The sequence below is a fragment of the Chelonoidis abingdonii genome, chromosome 5, assembly GCF_003597395.2.
Source record: "Chelonoidis abingdonii isolate Lonesome George chromosome 5, CheloAbing_2.0, whole genome shotgun sequence".
NCBI classification, from domain to species: Eukaryota; Metazoa; Chordata; order Testudines; family Testudinidae; genus Chelonoidis; species Chelonoidis abingdonii.
In genome coordinates, this window is record NC_133773.1 from 53,501,649 (window position 1) to 53,523,088 (window position 21,440).

A 21,440-nucleotide genomic window follows, 5' to 3' on the forward strand; every position below is an offset into this window, starting at 1 on the left:
AAAACACCACAACTTACGCTGGGGTGGCCAGGGTTTTGGTTTCCACTCAGCTGTATTGCTCTGCTGAATTGCGTGAATACGTTCGTTGTACCTCTTTTTGTCTGACGTGACTGTTCTGTAGGCCTGAAAATAAAATTACATACCTGCACTTATTTCCAAGCTCTACTACTAAAGAGTTGTTAAATATCCTATGTTAACCAAGTGTTCTTCCCTATGTTGAAAGGTCACCTTAGATCATTAAAAAAACAAATACATCTACTTTAAATTTTAATCATACAAACTTCTAGTTTTAAATTTTGCATTTCTCTCTTGCAAAGTGGAAACAAACTAGTCAGCCTCACATTCACACAAAACTGCATTGTTTAGGAACTGGAGGTAAATATTGAAAAACAAGGAAATATTTCTGTTAATCTTTATGCTTTATAAACCCTAAATGTAGGGGTGAAAATTGACCCAATAGTCTTCATTTAATAAAAAATATTTGTCAATCAGCAGTAGAAATCATTATAAACCAAATGCTTGAAGTAGAAAATTAAGCCTAATGAAAATAATAAAATGAGTATATTTTTGAATACTCTTTGAGTGATAGATTCCATTCACCCACTAGATGGTGTTATTTTTGGAGGCAGCAATTAGTGGCGGAAGAAACTGACAAATGAAGGATTTAGCAAGATGAAGTGGAAGAAAAAAAGCGTGAAAGACTTCGGAGGAGGGAAGAGACTGGCTTTGGAAAAGGGGGAATAAAAAATGCATCACTCTATCATGAAAATGCTACACCTTCACAGAACTGAAGTATTTAGAAGATGGGAGTGTTATAGTCTGACATCCGTGCTTCAAAAAATATGTTCGCAAGGAGTAATCTATTCAAAGAAGAACGGGTCTTGAACTGGGCCCAAACATGGTTTGTTCAGACATGCCTGTAATCTTTGTACTTGTTTTCTTATTAGTCAAGAACACAGAAAGAGGAAAAAGCTTGGTCTCTCTATTTCTGTTCACCTCTTTTACATTATCTCACTGCCACTGTAGAACAGCATCATTTGGTGTGAAATTCCCACCTCAAGAATCTCCAACAGAGAAATTCAGCTTCACTTTGGGATAAGGGATTTCTATCCCTTCCCTCCGCCAACTTGAAATTTAATTATCCAGAACCCATCATCTCATTTCTCCAATATGGGAAGAGAAGAGGAGCTTGATTCACCACATTTTAAGTCCATGTTTGAGTACGTGATTGTGCTACATCTCCACCACGTGCCACTGATGTTAACTGTGTCTTTCATATACTCCTAAAACACAAGGCACTTACATAATATCCACCAGCAGTGCATGCCACACCAGCAAACAGATAGTAAATCAGGTTCTCCCCAGAAGAGCCAGGGACGCTGCCAGATGACATCTGGCGAAGAGGTGCTGTATAAAACATTAAAATAATGTTAAAATAAAGTGCTAATAAAATAACAGAAAATATAATCTAACCTGAGATGCAGAGTGATGAATCTGTAGAAAGCTGAAACAAAATCAGCTGGCAAACACAAAGAAAATTAAGCAAGTACTTAACTAACTAAATGTTGCTCCGCACTTGCTAAGTGGAGTATCTCACTGTGAGAACATTATACGTGTGATCCATGATGTGCACTGGCTGTCTATTAATTTAAGCTATAAAGCCCTAAATGGGACATACCTATGTGTGAGAATGACTCTGTCCCTGTGTGATTCTGCCATAGTTGTGATCAACAGACGCACAGCCCTGTCACTTTAAAGAGGAAGGATTACTGGCTGGGCATTCTTTGGGAGGAGTCCTTGGCTTTAGATTTACATATTCCTGGTCCCAATAGCTCAAACTTGGAGGTCACTCCAAGGAGCCCTGGTCTGGAACACCCCGCAAGGCCCCTCTCTCTCAGGCATTTGGGAAGGGTTAAGAAAGGGTGGGGTATTACACCTTGTTATCACTAGTGGTTGAAATTTGTTATGGGGGCACAGTAGCGTTGTTGGCTGGGTTTGTTTTTGTCTGATTCTGGTGGTTTGATGCTCACCCAGATGTAGATCCAACAGGCCCTGCCAAGGAATTCTACTGCACATCAGTTTAAATGTCAAATAGAGTTTAGAAAAAAACATACATACTTCTGTGACCTAATGAAGATTTTAACTGTACTCTGTAACGGCACCCCAAATTAATAATGTATACTAAGTGTTATGTTCCTGAATGATCTTTCATTAAATATAAAGCAGTTCTGTCATCAGAGTTATAACTGGGGTATTTAGGGAGGCAAAATGGACTCCAGCCTGCAGCAATTTAATCATATATTCGTAGGGTATATTGCAATTTAAAATATATGTATATTGTCCAGTCATTTCTGCAGCTATATACATACCAGTGTCTGTAAGAAGAATTAATAGCCTCATTCTATAATAAACTATTACCATCATATGCCAGATTATGTCTAGTAGCATTTGTCTCATCACACGCTATTCTGACTCTTCTCTTGGTGCAGGAATCTGATGGATATTCTTACTTTGCATAAATATTGATGAAGCACTGTTGCAGCAGTTGCTGCAGTGTTCTGCAGGTAGGGATTCTCACCGTGGCTTGTGTGTTATTTATATGAAAGTATACATTTAGGATGAAAATATTCAGTATGGGTGAGAGGCATTGCTACGGGTTGTACACTTCCTGAAGTTTCAAAAAGCATCACTGCTATGTACCAGACTGAATTGTATCGTCATATTCAGAGAGAAAAGCTGCAGTGTGGAAACTACTCAGAGCCTCTTCTTGACTATTTTCATTCAAATTACAAAAAACAAACAAAAATATTCTAATCTAAAGATATAAATGCATTTTCTTTTGAGTGACAAGGAGGAATACACATTTAATCACTGACTCAGCAGATCAAACAAGTCAAGAATAAACTGAGTTTTGTTTTGTTTTTTATGGAGACTTGGTCATCTTTGATAGACCAATTGTTTTTAAACACAGCAGTTACTCTACACAAAATATTTGTCATTACTAGAGAAGACCAGGGGAAAGTATTTTTCAAAGCAAACTTTTGCTATCACCTTTGGATACCTGAATCTTAAATTTGTATCCTTAGCACTTATTCTCCTTCACTAAGCAAACACTGAGGTGTCATCACTGCTAATCATTACCTTTAAAAAATTAAAACAAGTTTTGTTCTTCTAAGATAACATTACATGGACTTTAGAAACATATATGGGGGAAAGATAAGGTTATAAGGCCCAAATATAACCCAACAGAGTAAGTACATACACTCAGATAAACACATAGCTTATTGCAATGCGTCTAAATGTTCAGGAATAACAAATTAAACGGATCAACGCTGGCTGGGAGCAGCAGGTTTTGGTGCTGAAGGTAATGAAAATTCTGTTCTCGTTCGTTACTCCAACCCAGCCACATTCAATGCTCCAAATTATTCACAAAATCGTTGGACCTTGTTTGCGATCTCTTGTATTTGTGTCAGCTGGTTACATGCAGGATCCCTGTAGGGCGCTACTGAGGACGTCTGGCTTCAATTGCACAACAAGCTCACAATGCTCTGTTGGCATTTATATAGACTCGTATCACCCCCGCTCCTTTTCTTCTTCAGCAAAAAATAGCCCACCCCACCCCCGGTGTTCAGCACGACGTAGAAATAAAAATCAGCGCAAAGGGATCCCGTAACTCAAGGTTGAATAACACTTCTTGGTCAGGCAAACAGCAACGGTGCAGAGAGAGACGGGCGACACCTAGATATGTCAAAGGAGCAGCTTCCAGGCCAGGAGCCGGTTGCCTGTTCCTGCTTCTGCAGGACCTGGCAGGGGGCTGGCGGGGCTGAGCTGTAACGTACCCACGGCTGGGCTCCATTCCCCACCTGTGACCTTCACGTCTCCTCTCCCCGGGCATTCTAACAACAGGCACGCGCAGGCCGCCCTTCACCGGCGCGACTGCACCGCCCTGCCCAGCCGGGGGTGTGCAGGTGCCCTGACGGAGCCGTGCCCATCAAGCGCTGCTGTCTGACCTCTACCCCAGCCCGTCCGCGCCCCGTCCCCGTGCACTCGGCTCCCCGGCCGCCTGTCTCTTACCGCGCTTTCTGAGCAGGGTGGCAGTGGAGGACACGCTGGCCAAGCGAGCGGCTAGCGCCTGCCAGGCAGCCCTGCAGACGTACATGGTGGCTGCGCTGCGGCGGCTGCACAGAGCGACTGGCCAGAGCTCACCCGGCTGCCGAGCGAAGCTGCGGGATTGAGCGAGGGAAGGAGGCAGCGATTCGGCCTGAGTGGGAGGGGAGAGAGAGGGCAAACCCGGCCCACTCTCCTCCTCCCGGGGCCAGGCCGCACCTCTCCAACTAGGACCCTGCATTCTGACCCGACCTCAGGTCCTTCCCCTGCCCTCTGCTGTCCGAGAAATGACCCCAAGAAGGCTGAGTCACGAGCCACGGACTGTGCGGACCTACCAGTCCCTGAGGGAGTGGGAGCTCTCCCATAGGGAGTCACTTACATAACTAAAGGGCTGGGGTGATTAGAGGAGAGGTTTAAAGAAAAGTTGTAATCTGAGTAATGGGTACACACAAATCCTTCAGCACATAAGGGATTGCTCACATTTGTGATGAAGGATTTTGCTAGTTGGGTCTAGCTGATTTAAAAGCCAGGAATGCAGGATTCTTGAAGACCATAGGTTTTCTTATTGTGAAGAAGGGTTTTGCTGTCTTTCCCGTTTTGTATCTCACTTTATTTTAATCCTCTGCTGCAATTTTCTCCACTCAGTGCTAAAGAAGCAAAACATACTGTTTGAAAGTTTCCCACCCTGTGATTGCTATTTAGGCCACAGTAGGATGAGAAGTACTATGTTCCATCAGCTAAATCAAAGGTAATCAATTATTTTTTGTCAAGGCCTAAATTTCTTGTTCAAGGTATTGGCAAGGTCCAGACTCAGAAAAATAACTAATAAATAAAAAGATTTCAAGTTCCATTCAAAAGCATCTGTCAGACCAGACTGGCAATCCTTGAGCTAAATATTGTCACAGCAGAACTTCAAGCTGGGCCCCTGTCATAACTAGATAGGTAAGGTAAGGGTTAAGTTTCTTTTACCTGGAAAGGGTAACCAAACACCTGACCAGAGGACCAATCAGAGAACTGGATTGTTTAAAGTCAGGGGCGGGAATTTGTATACTTGGGGTCTTTTTTGTTTTCTCGGCTGTGAGTTAACAAGCTTCCTCCTAACTGCATCTTATCTCCAAGTGTCTTCTACACATCTGTGAGTACAAGGGAACCCCAGCAATTCGGCGCTATGAGGAGCTTTGGGTTGTACGAATAGATGTGGAGGGCTGTGTCTTTGTTGTTTTCTCGGCTGTGAGTTAACAAGCTTCCTCCTAACTGCATCTTATCTCCAAGTGTCTTCTACACATCTGTGAGTACAATGGAACCCCAGCAATTCGGCTCCTCACAGCAGAACTTCAAGCTGGGCCCCCTACTGCCAATTCTCAACCCTCATAGTCAAACTTTTATTATTGCTCTTTGAGAACTCCACACCTTCAGCACAAGTCAAATTTATTTCCATAACTTTAGTGTAGGGACCAATGCTGCCTCATAAACACTGACCTGTAGTTAAAAGGAATAGAACAGTGATCTAGATCTATGCTCAAAAATGCATACAAGATTAATCCCTGCTAGGTCAGACTTCTGTGAATGCTGAAAGACATGTGATGGTCAGTTTTAGGGGTTGATCCAGCCCCCCTTGCGAATGGCCCAAGTAGGAAGTTCATTTGAAGATTTTTCACTGGAGAATCATCTTTCCCCAATGTCCCTCATTTTGAGTGACAGCCCTCATTTTAGTCCCATTTTCCTACATTTCACACAGATGTGGTGTCCTCTCTATTTGTAGAAAATTTACATAAAAATAAAGGTTATTTTAGGAAAGAGAAGAATCCCATAGCATATTAAATTTCATACGTAAGTATTATATTGCAAGTCTTTGTCACACATTGTGTCCCAAGTTTGGGTCTTGGCAAGTTCAGAGGTATGTTAGGAACAGGGTAACAGCTGCTGGTTTCTATGCCTGTATCTGATTGAAAGAAACAGGGCACAGAAGAAACAGAGACTATCTGGATAATCACAGAGGAGTTGCTGGAATTTTCAGTAGGGGTGAGTGGTCTTCATTTAAGGCAATAGAGCTTCTCACACAACAACAGCCACAGGATCAGGTCCTTAACTATGACCTCCAAAGGAAACAAAATAGTTCTGCACCCTTTGTTGCTCTGTGATTAATCAAGCAAACTTAAAGCCCTTACCATACTCCCCAAAAGGTTTGTTCCTCCTACAGAAATTCAGGTTTTGTCTGACAATTTCATAAAAGGCCTGGTGGCTGACTGCAAAAATAGTACATTTGTGCCAACACAGGTTTAAAGGAAATAAGAACCTGATTAGTTGAAAGGGGAAATTATTTTAATCCAGTCTGATTAATTTCTTGATGTTAGCACCTCTTTAGCTTTTATTCTAGTTGTTTTGAGTTTTCTCTGAGACTCAGCATCCTTTCTCCTTCAAGTGCTTCCACTGCAACTCTTAAGACTGGACTAGATTAAATGTATGCACTGGTGTAACCAGATAGATTTTAAATCTATCTAGTTACATTGTTTCAAACCCTTAATAATGTCAATGCACTTAACCAGTTTAAATAACGCTTAAACGGATTCATTGATTTCAAATGGTTACATGCATCTACAGGTAGCATGATCCACTAGATTAGGTGCTGGACTAGGACCCTGGAGCTAGGTTCTATTTCCTGCTCTGCAAACTTCGGCAAATTACTTAATCTCTCTACCCCAGTTTCCCCATCTGTAAAATGGGGATAATGATACAGTGTAAAGCACTGCATAAGGTCTAGGTATTACATTAAACATTTGCACCCCAGTCTAATAGATGAATTAAAAATTGATGCAGTTACCCTTCTGTTATTTTTCTAAGAAAAGACAAACCCTTAGTCATCAAAGGGAGAGAAGACTTAATTCAGTAAAGAAAAAACCAGTAGAAACCATAACCTCACTCCTTTTTCTCTTTTAAATGAAAAAAAGATTTCACACTTTCTCTACATCATAAATGCGTATTTAAAAAAAAAAACCCTCACAGACCCATTTTTACCCTTTCTAAACAGTCTTTAAATAGGAGGAAACCATTCTCTTACATATATTTAGAGGTCTTGAAATGTTGTATCAATTAAAAACATGTTAATTACAGACCACCAAATATCAGTTTAAGACTTCTGAGTCACCATCCCATCTCAAGGAACAGTGCTATTTGAACTCCATGTTTTAGAATAACTGAGGTAATCTCAAAAGCACAATGATTTGTTAAAAAATGAAAAATCATCAACTCAAACAGTAACACTGATTTTATGCAAAGGTGAAATATCAGTTGAACACACTTTCTGCTAGTCTTCAGAATAAAACAGCAAGAAAATAGATTCAACCACCTTCTTCCATAGTAATTGCTGTTTATTTCACAGTACTCTGTACAAACATTGAGAACAGATAAATATCCAGATATTTTCTGATACCCTGTTCATCATTTCTTTGTGGATTACAACTATCGCTCAATCACTTCTTCGAGCATATCTTCAACCTAGGGGGAAAAAAAAACATACTTGTAAGGTTCACATGGAAAATGAAATATGTTCAATAAGCGTGATGATATGTTTTCTGTGTCCATTCCATTTTTAGCTGCACAGTAGAGACATTTATATCAAATTGAAGAAAAAGTGACCATCAACAGTGGGGTTTCCCAACAAAAAATGTTCTTTTAAAGCTGCATATTAACTGCCTCTGAATCCATATTTGTCAGTTAATTATATGTTTTGTAACAGTAAAGTAAATAAATTACATTTAAACACAGATAATGAGTGAAATATCCATTTCTTATTGGTATGATGAGGGTTACTATCTTTATACGTCAAAAATCAAGTGGCCCAATTCATATGCATTGATTTAGAGTTGTGGTATCCTCTATGTAACCAGGGTATATAAAATACAAGACACAGGAATATTCTCTGATATGTGAAATTAAGAAAATAATGATTTATATTATGGGTCTGATACTACAATAAGCTGAACAGCTCCTTGAGACACCTTGTTATCAAAACATATATATTACGGTACTGCCCATAGGCCCCAATAAGGACTGAGGCCTGTTGTGCTGGCCATCATTCAAATGCTCAGACACACACATGCACAAAGAGAATTCAGGCCATTGGGGGCTTACAGTCTAAAAGCCAAAGAAAGACTCGGGAATGGTGATAAAACATACATGTAAATGAATATAGCGATGAATTGGCATAATTATCTTAGGGGTTGAGTTAGAGAAAGAGGGGATAGTGAGTAAAGGGGTAAGAAACAAGGAAAGAAGAGGAACAGTCAGCTCTCATTCTTTAATTGGCAAGACAGGCCAGTAAGCACCTTGCAGGAGTTAGGCTTGTCTACAAAGAGATAAATCAGTCTATGTATTACCAGTCTGTATTTGAATACTTACTATGAACATCCTGTACATGCATCATGTTTCTCCCTCTCTTCTCTTCTCCTTTCATATTCCATTACATCTTCATTATGTTTCTTGAAGAGCTAGAAGATGACAGTATGATTAAAAAAAGCCATATGGGGAAGCAGCAAGTTGGAACCAGCATTATTGTAAGAAGAAATAAAAGTAAGTTTTAAAAGAGAGAAAGTCTCCTGATTCAGGATGTAAGCCAGTGTTTGACAATCAGAAGTTAGGAGGAGACTCCCTGGGAGGAAAGTTTACCCCCACTACCCACAGGAAGGTTTCTTACACCTTCCACAGCAGCACCTTGCCCTGGCCACTGATAGAGACAGGATACTGGATACCAGACATATTGGAAGCAGTGAAACATTCCTCTAACTGCTGCTTATTCTGCATAACATGTTTATTTTACAATCATTATTACATGCTCCCTCCACCTGTTATATCTTGCCATTATCCTGGGCCATGATGTCTCTCAGGCAGAGAAATTTTATTTAAGAATTTGCACAGTGCCCTAATAATAGACGGGACAAAGCTTTAAACTAGCAAAAAATAGGAGTGTCTGATTCAGTCATAAAATTCTGATTTTCCTAATATATCCAAAAAGAAAAATAAGGTTTTATTACAGCTCCTCCCTAAAGCATGTCTAGTTTTTCTTAAGAGCAGAAAAGAGCATACCGTTAAACACTTCTACACATAAATATACACAAGCCCACCCCTTGTCTGGGAGAGAAGTTGGTAGATCTGTAGAAAATCAATTCTTCAGTGTATGGTTGTTTGGAAAGTTGTAGCAAAGACGAATAGTTTCATGAATTTCTAGTTTTTAAAGGAATATTACAAACTACCTGAGGCTTCAGAGATACATATTTGATCTATCTGTATTTCTTAAATCTTGACATTTCCTTCAGTTATCTTTTCCATTATAGCAAATGAATAGGTATTTATGTACAACCTTCTCTTAACAGTAGCCACTGTCTTAAGATTTCTCCAGTGACTAGTAAAGTATAGCATAACAACGTGAGAATACTTACTAGGACCCACAGAGCTACAGTGGTGCCAAAAGCCAGTCCAACCATTCCCCAGTTTGGTTTTGTATGGTCAGGTTTTCTTGCAATGAATGCAGAACGAGTCAATGCTAAAAAATAGGAATTTTATACACACACACATATTAGTTTCTGTCAAGTCTATTTAGATTATCAAACCAATTCATGACAGTCTTGTCTGATCTGTATTATAAAAGATTTTCTGACAAACTATATTACCGGTGTAAATGGTCTTCCAGCCCTATCATTTCACCCATTTCTGCAAAGATCATTCATTGAGCACAGGAATTCATCAAGGGAAAGATGAGAAGCAACAGCGATAGCACAATTCTGACTAAATTACCTATTTCCATCTCTCTGGGAATATAGGATTGTATCCTACTATATTTTACTCAATTGGTTGTCCCACTTTAGAAGTCCTAAGCAATGGGTCTTCCACCACTTCCCTACATACATCATCACACTGTGTATTAGATCAAATCATCACAAAGAGGAGAAAGGAAAAAAAGGTCTTTATTATGGTGAAGATTTAATCAGTACTACAAGCATCAAAAAATAAAAATATAACAAGAGCATGAATATGTGCATTTCCTGGGGGAAGCAGTTTAAGATACTCAGGGAGAGGTTAACCAATTATCTTTGATGATAAAAGTAATAAAACCTTTGTCGTCACCCTTTAGCTTAGTCGGAAAACCTTCCCAGAGACAATTATATGTGTGAAATAAAAACAGCTTCATGTAAGACAGACAATTATATTGTGCATTTCTATATAAGTGCCTTGTTGCTATTAGGGTGACCAGATAGCAACTGTGAAAAATCAGGACTAGATGGGGGGTAACAGGTGCCTATATAAGACAAAGCCCCAAATATTGGGACTGTCCATATAAAATCGGGACATCTGGTCACCGTAGTTGCTATGGTGATTGGAGTGCAGAACAAAGTAATAAAGACAATAAATAAGTTGTTATAACTTCTTCCATCCAATTTTTTCAAAGCACCTTACATGTTTCAATATAAAGGGGGATTAGAATAGAGATTTTACACTTATTTTTAATTTTTGCATATAACATTTATAATATTTTAAAAACTTAATCCTAATACTATGAGATGGGCAGTACTGTTAATCTGAGCCTGCCCAGAGATGGCAGTAAGAGGTTGAGGGCAAAAGCAGGGTAGGATTTGCCTCTGTCTGTTCCAACTTCCAAGGTATGTGTGAAAATATAGAGGAAGGACAGTATCACAAGGAGTTGGTATATAACTTCTCTGGGATTTAGAGGCACCAGAGAAGGGTCAGAAAAGGTTGTTTGTGTGAAAGACTGGCCCCAGCTAGCCCCATTTAACAGATGGGCTCATGGACATTGACAAGATACATACAGAATATGACGGGCAAATCCCGTCAGTGCTCCCCCTCCCCAAACCTCTTCCAAAGACCCAGCTCCTGGGGACTAGCAAAACCTGCTTTCTCCCCCAAGTCTCATCACCTACTTTCTGAGGCAGTAAAGGGCAGTTATATCCCAGGACAAATCCTATGTCGCGGGCGAGCACCTACCGTGCAACCCCCCTCCATGTCACTGTGTACCGACGCCTGCCAGCCCCTGGCGACGTTCAAGACAACGCGGCCGCGCTCTGCTGAGCCGACGTAGGACACGGGGCACGAGGCACCAGATGAGGGATCTCCCCGCACCGACCCTGCCAGCCACTCGTCCCCCTCCGCTAGGGAGTGGGGCGCGCACTGGCCCAGCGGGAGGCTGAAGGTCACTCGCAGCCCCAAGCCGGGGGGCCGCCAGCCCTCCCCGCGGAGACAGCGGGCAGGGAGGGGAGCGTTACCCGGCGCTGCTGGAGTTGGGGCCCGCCGCTCCCCTCCCCGCGGCTGCAGGCAGGTCTCCCCAGCCTCTATCCCCACCAGGACGCGGCCCGCGCGCACTCACTGTGGCTCGGGCTCCCGGACGCCAGTAACAGCCGCTTCGCCAGCCCCAGCGGCGGCGCCATCTTCCCTGCCCAGCTCCGCCCGCGCCGCGGTAGCCCCGCCTGAGCAGCCCGGGGGCGGGGCTGGGGCGCTTAGGGCTCCCCCTGCTGCCCAGAGGCCCTGGCACTGCACCAGGAAGCGGGAGACCTGTCATGCTCCAGCTCTAGCAGGGACCCTCACTCCTCTCCTTGCCGGGCTGCCGAGGCAACATCCTGCCACTCTCACTGAGGTGCCCGTGGACGGCCTGGGGCTCTGCATCACTTGGTGGGTGCAGGGCTTAATTTGTGCCAGGGCTTGGCAGTTCATAGCCCCACCACCTCTGGGCTTGCTGCAGCAGTTATAAATGTAAAAAAATTGCTTGAGCCCTGGCACCTCTTTCATTACAAATTAAGCACTTGGTAGGTGGCCAACAACCTGCCCACAGGAATACAGCTCACTGGCTGTACCCTGTATAAAGCAGCATTGCCTCCCCCTCATTATATCATCTACCCTTTCATTTACCATTCAAAGCAGAGGGACAAATCAGTCTTCACTGCACCCTTCCTACTTCCAAGTATCTCTTCTCTAACTCATCATCTGCTTGATTTTAAATCATCCTCATTTTTGGCCTTCGTTTGTAACCTACAAGTCCCATCCTCTAAGCACCATCTCTGGACTTTTTCATTTTCTTCTATATTTTTCCACTTGAAACCTTCAATTAGAGAGTAGCAAATTGAGAGAATTAACCATCCAATGAGAAATAATCTAGAGCTTCACCTCTTCAGAATAAAGTGAGAGGTACAGCAGTGCCAAACCCAAGAATTCACAAATCACGTCAAGCCCCCCAAAATGGCAGAAAGAGAGCTAGGGGTCATAGTGGACCACAAGCTAAATATTAGTCAACAGTGTGATACTGTTGCAAAAAAAGCAAACGTGATTCTGGGATGCATTAACAAGTGTGTTGTAAACAAGACACGAGAAGTCATTCTTCCGCTCTACTCTGCGCTGGTTAGGCCTCAACTGGAGTATTGTGTCCAGTTCTGGGCACCGCATTTCAAGAAAGATGTGGAGAAATTGGAGAGGGTCCAGAGAAGAGCAACAAGAATGATTAAAGGTCTTGAGAACATGACCTATGAAGGAAGGCTGAAAGAATTGGGTTTATTTAGTTTGGAAAAGAGAAGACTGACAGGGGACATGATAGCAGTTTTCAGGTATCTAAAAGGGTGTCATCAGGAGGAGGGAGAAAACTTGTTCACCTTAGCCTCTAATGATAGAACAAGAAGCAATGGGCTTAAACTGCAGCAAGGGAGATTTAGGTTGGACATTAGGAAAAAGTTCCTAACTGTCAGGGTAGTTAAACACTGGAATAAATTGCCTAGGGAGGTTGTGGAATCTCCATCTCTGGAGATATTTAAGAGTAGGTTAGATAAATGTCTATCAGGGATGGTCTAGACAGTATTTGGTCCTGCCATGAAGGCAGGGGACTGGACTCGATGACCTCTCGAGGTCCCTTCCAGTCCTAGAGTCTATGAATCTATGAAAATCTATGATTGATTTAAAAATCATTACATTTACAAATCTCACAGAATCTCATGGCTCTAGGAGCTGTGGCTTTAGGGAAAACACCAAATACCATGATACTCATGATAAACAAGCGACAGTGTAGGTGGTGGAGAAGAGGTATTTGAGGGACAAAAGTAAAACAGATGGAGTATAGATGGCGTGTTGAATGACTTGTTTGGTGGAATATGCTAGCAACTGTAACTCACAGTGGGCTAAGTATTTTGGGTGGAGATTTCCCAGATTTTTAAAGAATTGTGCATCAATATATAAGAATGAGTCACATGGGTCCCAACACTACAAACACTTATACGTGTGCTTAACTTTACTACCATGAGTATCAAAATCAATGGGACCATTCATGGTAACCTTGATGCTGGCATGCCAAGGCCCAGGGCCTCACTGAACGCTGACCAAAGGCATAGTTGGAAACTTAACTGTGGGTTAGTATAGTTAAAATAGATATTAATTATAAGAAAGTGTTTATACTTTATGGAATGCTTGTAGGATGTTACATGTGTTAATCCTACTTATAATATCTGTATCCCACTTATGAAGTCCTCACCAAATAGGAAAAGAAGCATTAATGAAGGTAAAGGGTTCATTCTGCACAAAAGATGGCCCATTGAAAGCAAATGAGGCATCGTGTAGCACCAAAGGGTAGAGAGACCTTGTTGACTTCATTCCCAACTCCGTCCAGGAAGGAGAGGATTGCGCATGAACTTATCCCATCAGACTGGATTCTAGGTTGAGGGGCAATAAAAATCTCTAACAAGGAGAAACTGAGACTCTTTATGCTATCTGGATTCTGAAGGTACATCTACACTGCAATTAAAAACCTGTGGCTGGCCCATACCAGCTGACTTTGGCTCGCAGGGCATGGGCCGAGGGTCTGTTTAACTGTCGTGTAGATGTCTGAGCTCAGGTTGCAGCTCAGGCTCCAGAACCTTGCAAGGTGGGAGGTCCCAGAGCTCAGGCTGAAGCCTGAGCCCAAACATCTACACTGCAATTAAACAGCTCCTTAGCCTAAGTCCCGTGCACCTGAGTCGGATGGCATGTGCCAGCTATGGGCATTTAATTGCAGTATAGACATACCTTAAGAGGGACAAGATTCCTAAACCTAAGCAAGAGATCCCCTTGGCATAGGTCAGCTCTAAAAGTCAGATAAAGCTGCTTATTATAGAAGCTTATATTACCTTTTTAAATCTAAGACTGTAACTCGTGTGTGTGTACGTTTCCTGATTTAACCTTGTAAATAATTCTCATTTATTTTCTTAGTTAATAAACCTTTAGTTAAGTACAGGATTGGCTCCAAATATTGTCTTCAGTGTGAGATCTAAAGTGGAAACTGACCTTGAGTAAGTGACTGGCCCCTTGGGACTTAGAGTAACCTGAATATTATTGTGATTTCTGGTGTAAAATGACCATCTATCACATAGTCCATCTTGCCTGGGTGGCAAGATAAATTGGAATGCCCAAGGAGACTATCCATGACTCCACGGTAAAACTGTTATAGTGCTTCAGGAGTTCACACTTGTTACTAGGTTGGTGAAATCTAATTATGGAACATACAACCAGTTTGGGATTTTTTCCATTTTTTGACAGTCTGCTCTGAGGTTGACATTCACGGTCCTGAGCTACTCCAGACAGCATGACAACAGTAAAGTTAAGTATGTGCAGTGTGCTAAATCTTTAAAGGATTGGGATCTTAGTTTAATCTTTAGTTCCTGCTGAAGCTTCTCAGAGCTCTTCATATGCAAATTTTGTTTCCCAGTGTCAATTCCTTTTTCCAGATAATAAATATATTAAACACCTCACACAGCTGTATCCAAAGCCCACTGAAGTAAAAGGAAAGACTCCCCTTGATTTCACTGGGCCAGTAGATCAGGCCCCTAGTGCAGAAGTGAGGCACCCCATTGTTAACTTTTGCCATGCTGAAACAAGACCATTTCTTCCTATTTGTTTTCTGTTTCTTAGCAAGTTTCTAATCCATAAAAGTACTTTAATTCTCATCCCATTACTACTTTTGATGTTAAAAGCAGTTCAGGACTTTTCATTATTTAGGGTACAAAACTGTTTTGTAATATCATCAGCTGAAGGTTTGTGGCATAATAGGTTGAAATTGAATGTAAACTTTTCATTGGACAACTGGGTTCAAATCCTGCTGAAGTTATAGACAAAAACGGAGGATCTCATCCTAATTTGCATTTGAATCCCATACAAAATTCTAACACTGCACATAATAATTGCTTTACAGACACCCAAATGTGCAACAGACATGTTTTCTGTGGTTCCAAGTCCCAGGAGGGAAGCAGAGAGCAAACCTGAATCACTGTCTTGGGGCAAGAACTGACTAGCTTCTGAGTTGTTTTGCTGGCACAGCACTGTGAGGGTGGGTCCCAAAAAATAGCAGTCATGCGCTTTTTTTGTAACTAAAACTGGTTCTGCAAGATTGGAGGATAGGAGGTGAAACTGCAGGTGGAGGTGCAGTGTCAGAGATGTGTAAGGGGAGCTGGCACTGCATCAAATGCCTACATACGGTAGCCACTCATCACTTTTCGTAAAAAGCCAGAGAGGAAGATATGGTATGTTCCTGCAAATGATATCTACCAGCCCTGATCTACAGTAGGATTTAAAGGCACAATGTTAGCACGAGCTAACACCAATCTAATCATTCTAATCTAGCCAAAGCGCAGCTCCTCTCCATGAGCTAAACCCTGCGCTCCCCCGCCTTTAGCCCCACCCGGCTGACACAGGCCTTGTCTACATTACGCTTCTACAACGTGCTAGCTAACTCAGGCGATTAGCGCACCTTAAACCCTAGGCCAGCCGGGTCGGAGCTGTCCAGCCGCTGGTGGGAGAGGCGCGCCGGCAGCCAGCTCGCGGGGCCCGTAAAACCTGCCAGCTGAGGCCGCCCTGGAGGGCGCAGAAGGGCTGGGTGCACAATGGAACGTGCAAAGCCCCTGAACGGCCTCATTTCATCCCCGGCTTTTGCGACTGCGGGGGATGGAGGCGAGTCACGATGGGACAGGATCTGAGTCACCAGGGCGGAACTCGGGAGCAGCCTCATTTCCCGGCATGCCCCACACCCACTCCGGAGCCGGGCTGGGCCATGGGGTCGCGGCGCATGCGCGTTGAGCAGCGTGACCCGGCTGGGGAAGCCCTAAGCGGCGGCGGCCATTTTGGCTGCGCCTCTCTCCGGCCTGTTCAGTTACCACGTGAACTGTTGCCTGGGTCTCTGTGCGGGGCAAGGGGGAACCCGGCGCGGATACGGCGGCCTGGAGGGGCCGGGCCTGGGACGGAAGCGAGCACGGGGCGGCGGGGGTGGCCCGGCAGGGAGTCCCGGGAGGCGGCGGTGACCGAGGAGCGGCAGGAGACACCCCGCCCCCCGGAGCCTTCAAGCGGAGCCGGAGCCGGAGCTGGCCGCGGCAGGACCAGGAGCGATGCCGTCCGTGAGCCTCCCGCCCAAGGAGAACGCGCTCTTCAAGCGCATCCTGGTGAGTGAGCCGGGCGGGGGCCCTTGGCGGCGCCTGGCCAGGCCCCTGCTCCCCGGTGAAGCGTACGGAGCTGCAGTCCTGGCTGCTTCGGTGGGACGGGACCTAGGGAGCCCCCACACCTCTGCCTGGGCCCTGGCGCTGGCTCTCGTCACCCCCTGTTCCACTGGTTGCTGCATTCTCCCCGCTTCGGGGTTTGTCTTCCTCCGCAGCCCCCTGTTCCACTGGTTGCTGCATTCTCCCCGCTTCGGGGCTTGCCTTCCTCTGCAGCCCCCTGAAAGGAGCGGGAAGACGGACGAAAGTCCCCCCTGCTCTCCCGTGTTGTCCTGGGTAAGCAAAAGCGAAAGAGGTGGGTTGGTTTCTTGGGCTCGCTTTCGCTGAGGGGGGAGCAGAAGAGCTCTCAACACCCATTAACTAGTGATTTTTTTTATTTTGAAACCTGCCCGTTACGTTTGGATGAGGGCCCAGTACATTGCACACACTGCATTTTGCATCTTACTGACCACTTCAGAGTTGTGTAAACAGAGTCAAACGTGATCCTAAACTAGTGCAAGATCCTAGGCTTCTTAAAGCATCCTGAATTCACTAATTTTGTGCCTACAGTAGCTGGGGGCCTTGGGGTTCCTCGAGTCTTTTTAGAAGTCAGATTTGGAGAGATTAGTTCTTGCTGTTCAATGCGGAATGTCTCTTTGGCCAGAGGAGGTGTAAAATGATGAAGGTTTTAGAGTGACTTTTCCTAGACTAACTGAGCAATTAAGTCTTGTCTACGTAAAACATTTTGACAGTTTACTTTCCCTGGATTCTAATTCCGGCCTATGTCAATGAAACTCTGCACCACAAAATAATTATTAAGAGTACAAATGAAGACATATTTTCCGTTTAAAGTGTGCATGAAAGGAATACATAATTCAGTGTACAAAGCAATATAATAAGTGTGCATCAGCTTTGATTCAGTGCAGTATGAAATTTGAATATAAGGCACTTGGGGCAAATGGAGTATTGTAAGGAGATGGATCAATTAATGAATGATTGTCAAGAGTTTCATATTAAGAGGATTCCCTCTTATCTACTTAATCTTGAAATATCATATGGTTCTCTCCCACAAAAACATTTGCAAAATATTGCACGTTAGTTTAGATTCCGAAATGTTTGTTTTTAAAGACTCTTAAACTTATTATGTGGTCCCAGAGATCAGGAATGTTAAACCAGATTCTGTAATCTATTTGAAATGTCTCAAATTACAGAAATAGTAATCTGTGCCACAGGTGAAGATGATTTATGCAGAGAAACTCCGTAGAAGGCTTCATCTCCTGAAATAATGAGAAATATCTCTCTTAATATACACATATACACATCTTAAGATTGTTGTGTGCAAAACATTCTTAAAATCTTCTATAAATGTTTGCTTTTAATGTGTCATATATATTCTTTTACTGAGTGTTTCGTTTAAAAACCCTACATTAGAAATGTCAGAACTGTTGATAACTGCGCAATAGTTAACAGTGCGAAGGTGTATATTATCATCATGAAACATACATCTTCATTTAGTACTGAGGAACAGAAGTCACCACCCAAGTGTGGATACAAGTACATTCTAAATCCTTGCCAGGCAGTCTCTTCAAACTTCCTTTGAAAAGTTCCTCAAATGTCAAAGTTGTCTTGGCATGCCACTTTGAAAGGTGTGGTTTGGAGTGTTCTGTCATAGCTGGAGTTTAGTGAAGATGACAAGGAGCGATAAAGCTTGCCCCAGCTTTGAAAAAGTCAGTCTAATTTGGTCCAGCTCAAGAAACTTGGTTTTAGGCTGAGGTCTGTTCCAGACCAAGCAGATTTTGTTTAGCCTGTTTGTTTTTGTTCTGTGTTTTTTGTTTTAACTGAAAATTCTTTTGTCATCAAGTTGGGGGAAAATCTTTGTAACCTAAGTAACTTCAGTTCCTGTGTGATATACAATTTTATATTTATTTTGTAATGCTCCTCACTCTTTTTGCCCCTTTCCCTTTCATGATATTTGAACTCACGACCACGGTTCACATGTGTAGACCGCTCTGTGGTTTTCTAATTTGTTGCAAAATAAAATAGGTAGGTTGAAAATAAGTTTTTCAGTATTCCTACTGAAAGCTTGACCAGTGAACGTGTGGCACATACCACCTTGTTTCAGATATGTCATTTCTTTGTATATATCAAGAGGTGACTTATTGCTTCAAGATTTTTTCAGCAGACACTGACGTGATCTAGCCTACAGAGTACCCAAAAGAGGAAAATTGCCCTTCAATAGATAATATTGTTGCACAGAACTTTTACCAGAATACAGAACCATCCAAACTGCAGTTCTCTCGACTGTTGTACACTCAATAGTTCAAGCAGATAAACTGCCATTTTATTTTTGTAAGCAAAGATTAAAACAGACATAGATATTTTGGACACTAAACCAGCTGTGTATACTTTGGAGAGGGGTCTCATTTATTCATAGTGTTAAGAAAATTTACTCTTATTTCAAAACATGAATGTTATGCCTTACAGAAACAGGACAGGGTCTGATCAGTCTGTTGGGAAAATAATTTACGTTTTAATCTTTGGAGGTTTGGAGCAGTTGTCAGTTTTTTAAAGCTATCAAGATCAAAAATCTAAAACAGAAATGTTTATGCAGAAATCTGCTTGCAAACCTGTTCTTCCACTTATCTGTGTGTGTCCTATCACTATTTGCTAAAAGCACTCAACAGAGTAAGATTGTCCTAATTTGCTCATAGATGTATGGCAGTTTTACTGGGAATGTGCTCTGTCTGTACCATATTTAACATTTAAAAATCCATTCACCCAGTATGCGTAAGAGAGACTCTCCCAGGAAGTTAACACTTTCTGCTGAACTTAAGTTTATTTTTGAATACGTTTCTCTAGCCTTAGAGATATGAAGGTATGCAAGTGCAAACCAAGGTTAAACTAATTCACTGTTATGTTAAATCTGCAGACAGAGAACTCCAGAACCTCTGCTGTTGTTCAGGGCTTTCACATGGCGCAGAACAGGGAAAGTGGATGTCCTAAGTTTTCACTTTTCACTGTTTCTTTTTGATCCCTGTGGGCATCAGTGAAACGGGCATGAATTGGGTCTATTTCATTCAACTGTACTTGGACAAGCTATGAGCAACAGCAGAGGCTAACACTGGAAGGAGGACTCAAAATGAGGTTGAGAAGAGGGAGGAGTAATAAACACCCTTTTCACCAGCCAGAAAGTTGCGGGAGGGATAAAACAACATACACCCCCATTGCAGTAGCTGGTGAGTTGTAATGTAGTGGAGAAATGCACTTTTCTTGGAAGGAAAGGAGAAAGTCGAGTGAAGAGAAAGGCAAAGAAGGTAAAACAAGATCAAGATATGCAGGAGGTAGGACTGGTTGAGTTGTAGTTTGCAAATGGCTGGTGAATTTTGCAGGTTTTTGGCAAATATTCCGTTAATACTTATGCTATTTAACCAGCTTTCATGGTATGACTAGCTGGTCAATTACAACTCAGCAAGTGTATTTAGATTAGTACCAATTGGATATGTCAAATATTAAATGAATGCTTTTGTTTGACTAGACCTAGTAGTTCAGGGTTTTTCAAACAGAGGTCGCTGCTTGTGAATGGAAAGCCCTTGGCAGGCGAGGCCGGTTCGTTTACCTGCCCCGTCCGCAGGTCCGGCTGATCGCAACTCCCAGTGGCTGCGGGTCGCTGCTTCAGGCCAATGGGAGCTGCTGGAAGCGGCATGGGCGGAGGGACATACTGGAATGAGGAAATTATGCCTAGTCTTTGTCTACTACAGGGATTATGTTTCTCTGCTACTTCAAAGTTTTGTACTAGATATGCTAAAGTAAGTATCATATTAAAAATATTCAAAGCATGTGTTTTAGATCTAGTATTAAGTACATACTATGTGTTGTTCAAGGTTCTTTTATGCCATGCAGCAACAACCTGGTCCAAAATTAAAGACTGTGGTAATTCCAATTTACAGTGATAACCCCCTGAGTTAATACACTACACCAACGACGATCATTGCTGCACCATAATGTTACTGGTTGCTTGAGTATGCTGAACCCTGTAGTTTAAATATAAGTATCACCATGCTTCAGATGGGTAGGGATAACAAGTATTATTGTATTGGTTTCTGGTTCTCCTCGCTAGGAAGGATATTTTTCTAATTAATCTTTCCAGTAATTAGATGGAAGGATGGTCTTGTGGTTGAGGCATTGGGCAGGAACTCAGACCTAGGTTCAGTTCCTGTCTCTTATAGAGCCACCCTTGTGACCTTACTGCTTCTGTGAAAATGGGAATAATATTTCCCTACCTTATTAGGAATGTTGAAGATCAGTTTTAGTGTTTGAAGCTGTTGGGGGCTATAGGCTATGTAAGTACTTAAGTAATTTAATAAGCTTGTTTACCAACTGAAATCACTGACTAGCATCAACTGTATCATGGATTTTACACACAAAATTCCCTGCTCAAAAGTTCATAGTATTTATCATCATTTGATTCTGTGTTGTCTTAAGTGTTAAGAAAAAGATCCTTGTTCGTGATCGAAGCAGCTTCTACCTAAGGCTCTTACCTGAAAGAATAGGAAAAATCTCGTAGTCAGCCATAGCTGTAAGTACAGGAATCTAGGAGCAGATATTAAATTAGCAGGACCCAGAGGTTGTGCATTGCATGACAGTCTGGAGTGGGAAATAGTCTCGGTGAAGGAGATGGATCCAAACTCAACCAGTTTTGTACGATATCTTCTGTCAACAAATACTACTTTCTGTCTTGCTCCAATTGAATCTAACCTAGCAATTTATGTTCCAGTTTCTTCCATATAACTTTGGTGTCAGGAAGGTCTGCTGGTGTTACTGGCTGGACATAGTGAATTTAGATAACACCAGTGA

The 21,440-nt window shown here is 42.5% G+C and overlaps 3 protein-coding genes across 5 annotated transcripts in view; 1 reads left to right on the forward strand and 2 right to left on the reverse strand.

Moving 5' to 3' along the window:
- MGARP (mitochondria localized glutamic acid rich protein) overlaps positions 1-4,586 on the reverse strand; it is a 41,204-nt gene extending 36,618 nt beyond the window's left edge. For 2 of the 3 annotated variants that reach the window (XR_012655948.1, XM_032804422.2), the window contains exons 1-3: positions 4,075-4,584; positions 1,304-1,407; positions 18-123 (exon numbers count right to left, since the gene is read on the reverse strand). Coding sequence is in view for 2 of the 3 variants with exons in the window: in XM_032804422.2 (XP_032660313.1) it covers positions 18-123; positions 1,304-1,407; positions 4,075-4,348 (484 nt within the window). In the remaining variant the exon portion in view is untranslated. Of the gene's footprint in view, positions 1-17; positions 124-1,303; positions 1,408-4,074 lie in introns of all 3 variants that reach the window. The other variant, XM_032804423.2, reaches the window with a different exon arrangement.
- Positions 4,587-7,454: 2,868 nt separating this feature from the next.
- NDUFC1 (NADH:ubiquinone oxidoreductase subunit C1) lies at positions 7,455-11,590 on the reverse strand. The gene is made up of 4 exons (XM_032804437.2): positions 11,483-11,590; positions 9,543-9,646; positions 8,506-8,594; positions 7,455-7,602 (listed from the first exon to the last, which is right to left on the reverse strand). Coding segments are annotated over exons 1-4 (255 nt in total). The 5' UTR covers positions 11,544-11,590; the 3' UTR covers positions 7,455-7,601.
- A 4,629-nt stretch (positions 11,591-16,219) lies between these two features.
- Positions 16,220-21,440, forward strand: part of NAA15 (N-alpha-acetyltransferase 15, NatA auxiliary subunit) — a 58,173-nt gene continuing 52,952 nt past the window's right edge. Inside the window, exon 1 of the mRNA XM_032804438.2 lies at positions 16,220-16,556. Within this exon, the coding sequence (XP_032660329.1) occupies positions 16,503-16,556 (54 nt within the window). The 5' untranslated portion in view covers positions 16,220-16,502. The remainder of the gene's footprint in view (positions 16,557-21,440) is intronic.

Coding starts and splice junctions, on each gene's coding strand:
- NDUFC1 (XM_032804437.2), bottom strand. CDS start 11,543: ATGGCGCCGCCGCTGGGGCTGGCGAAGCGGCTGTTACTGGCGTCCGGG. Junction 9,647..11,482: donor GTCCGGGAGCCCGAGCCACA/GTGAGTGCGCGC, acceptor CCTATTTTTTAG/CATTGACTCGTTCTGCATTC. Junction 8,595..9,542: donor CTGTAGCTCTGTGGGTCCTA/GTAAGTATTCTC, acceptor GTCATCTTCTAG/CTCTTCAAGAAACATAATGA.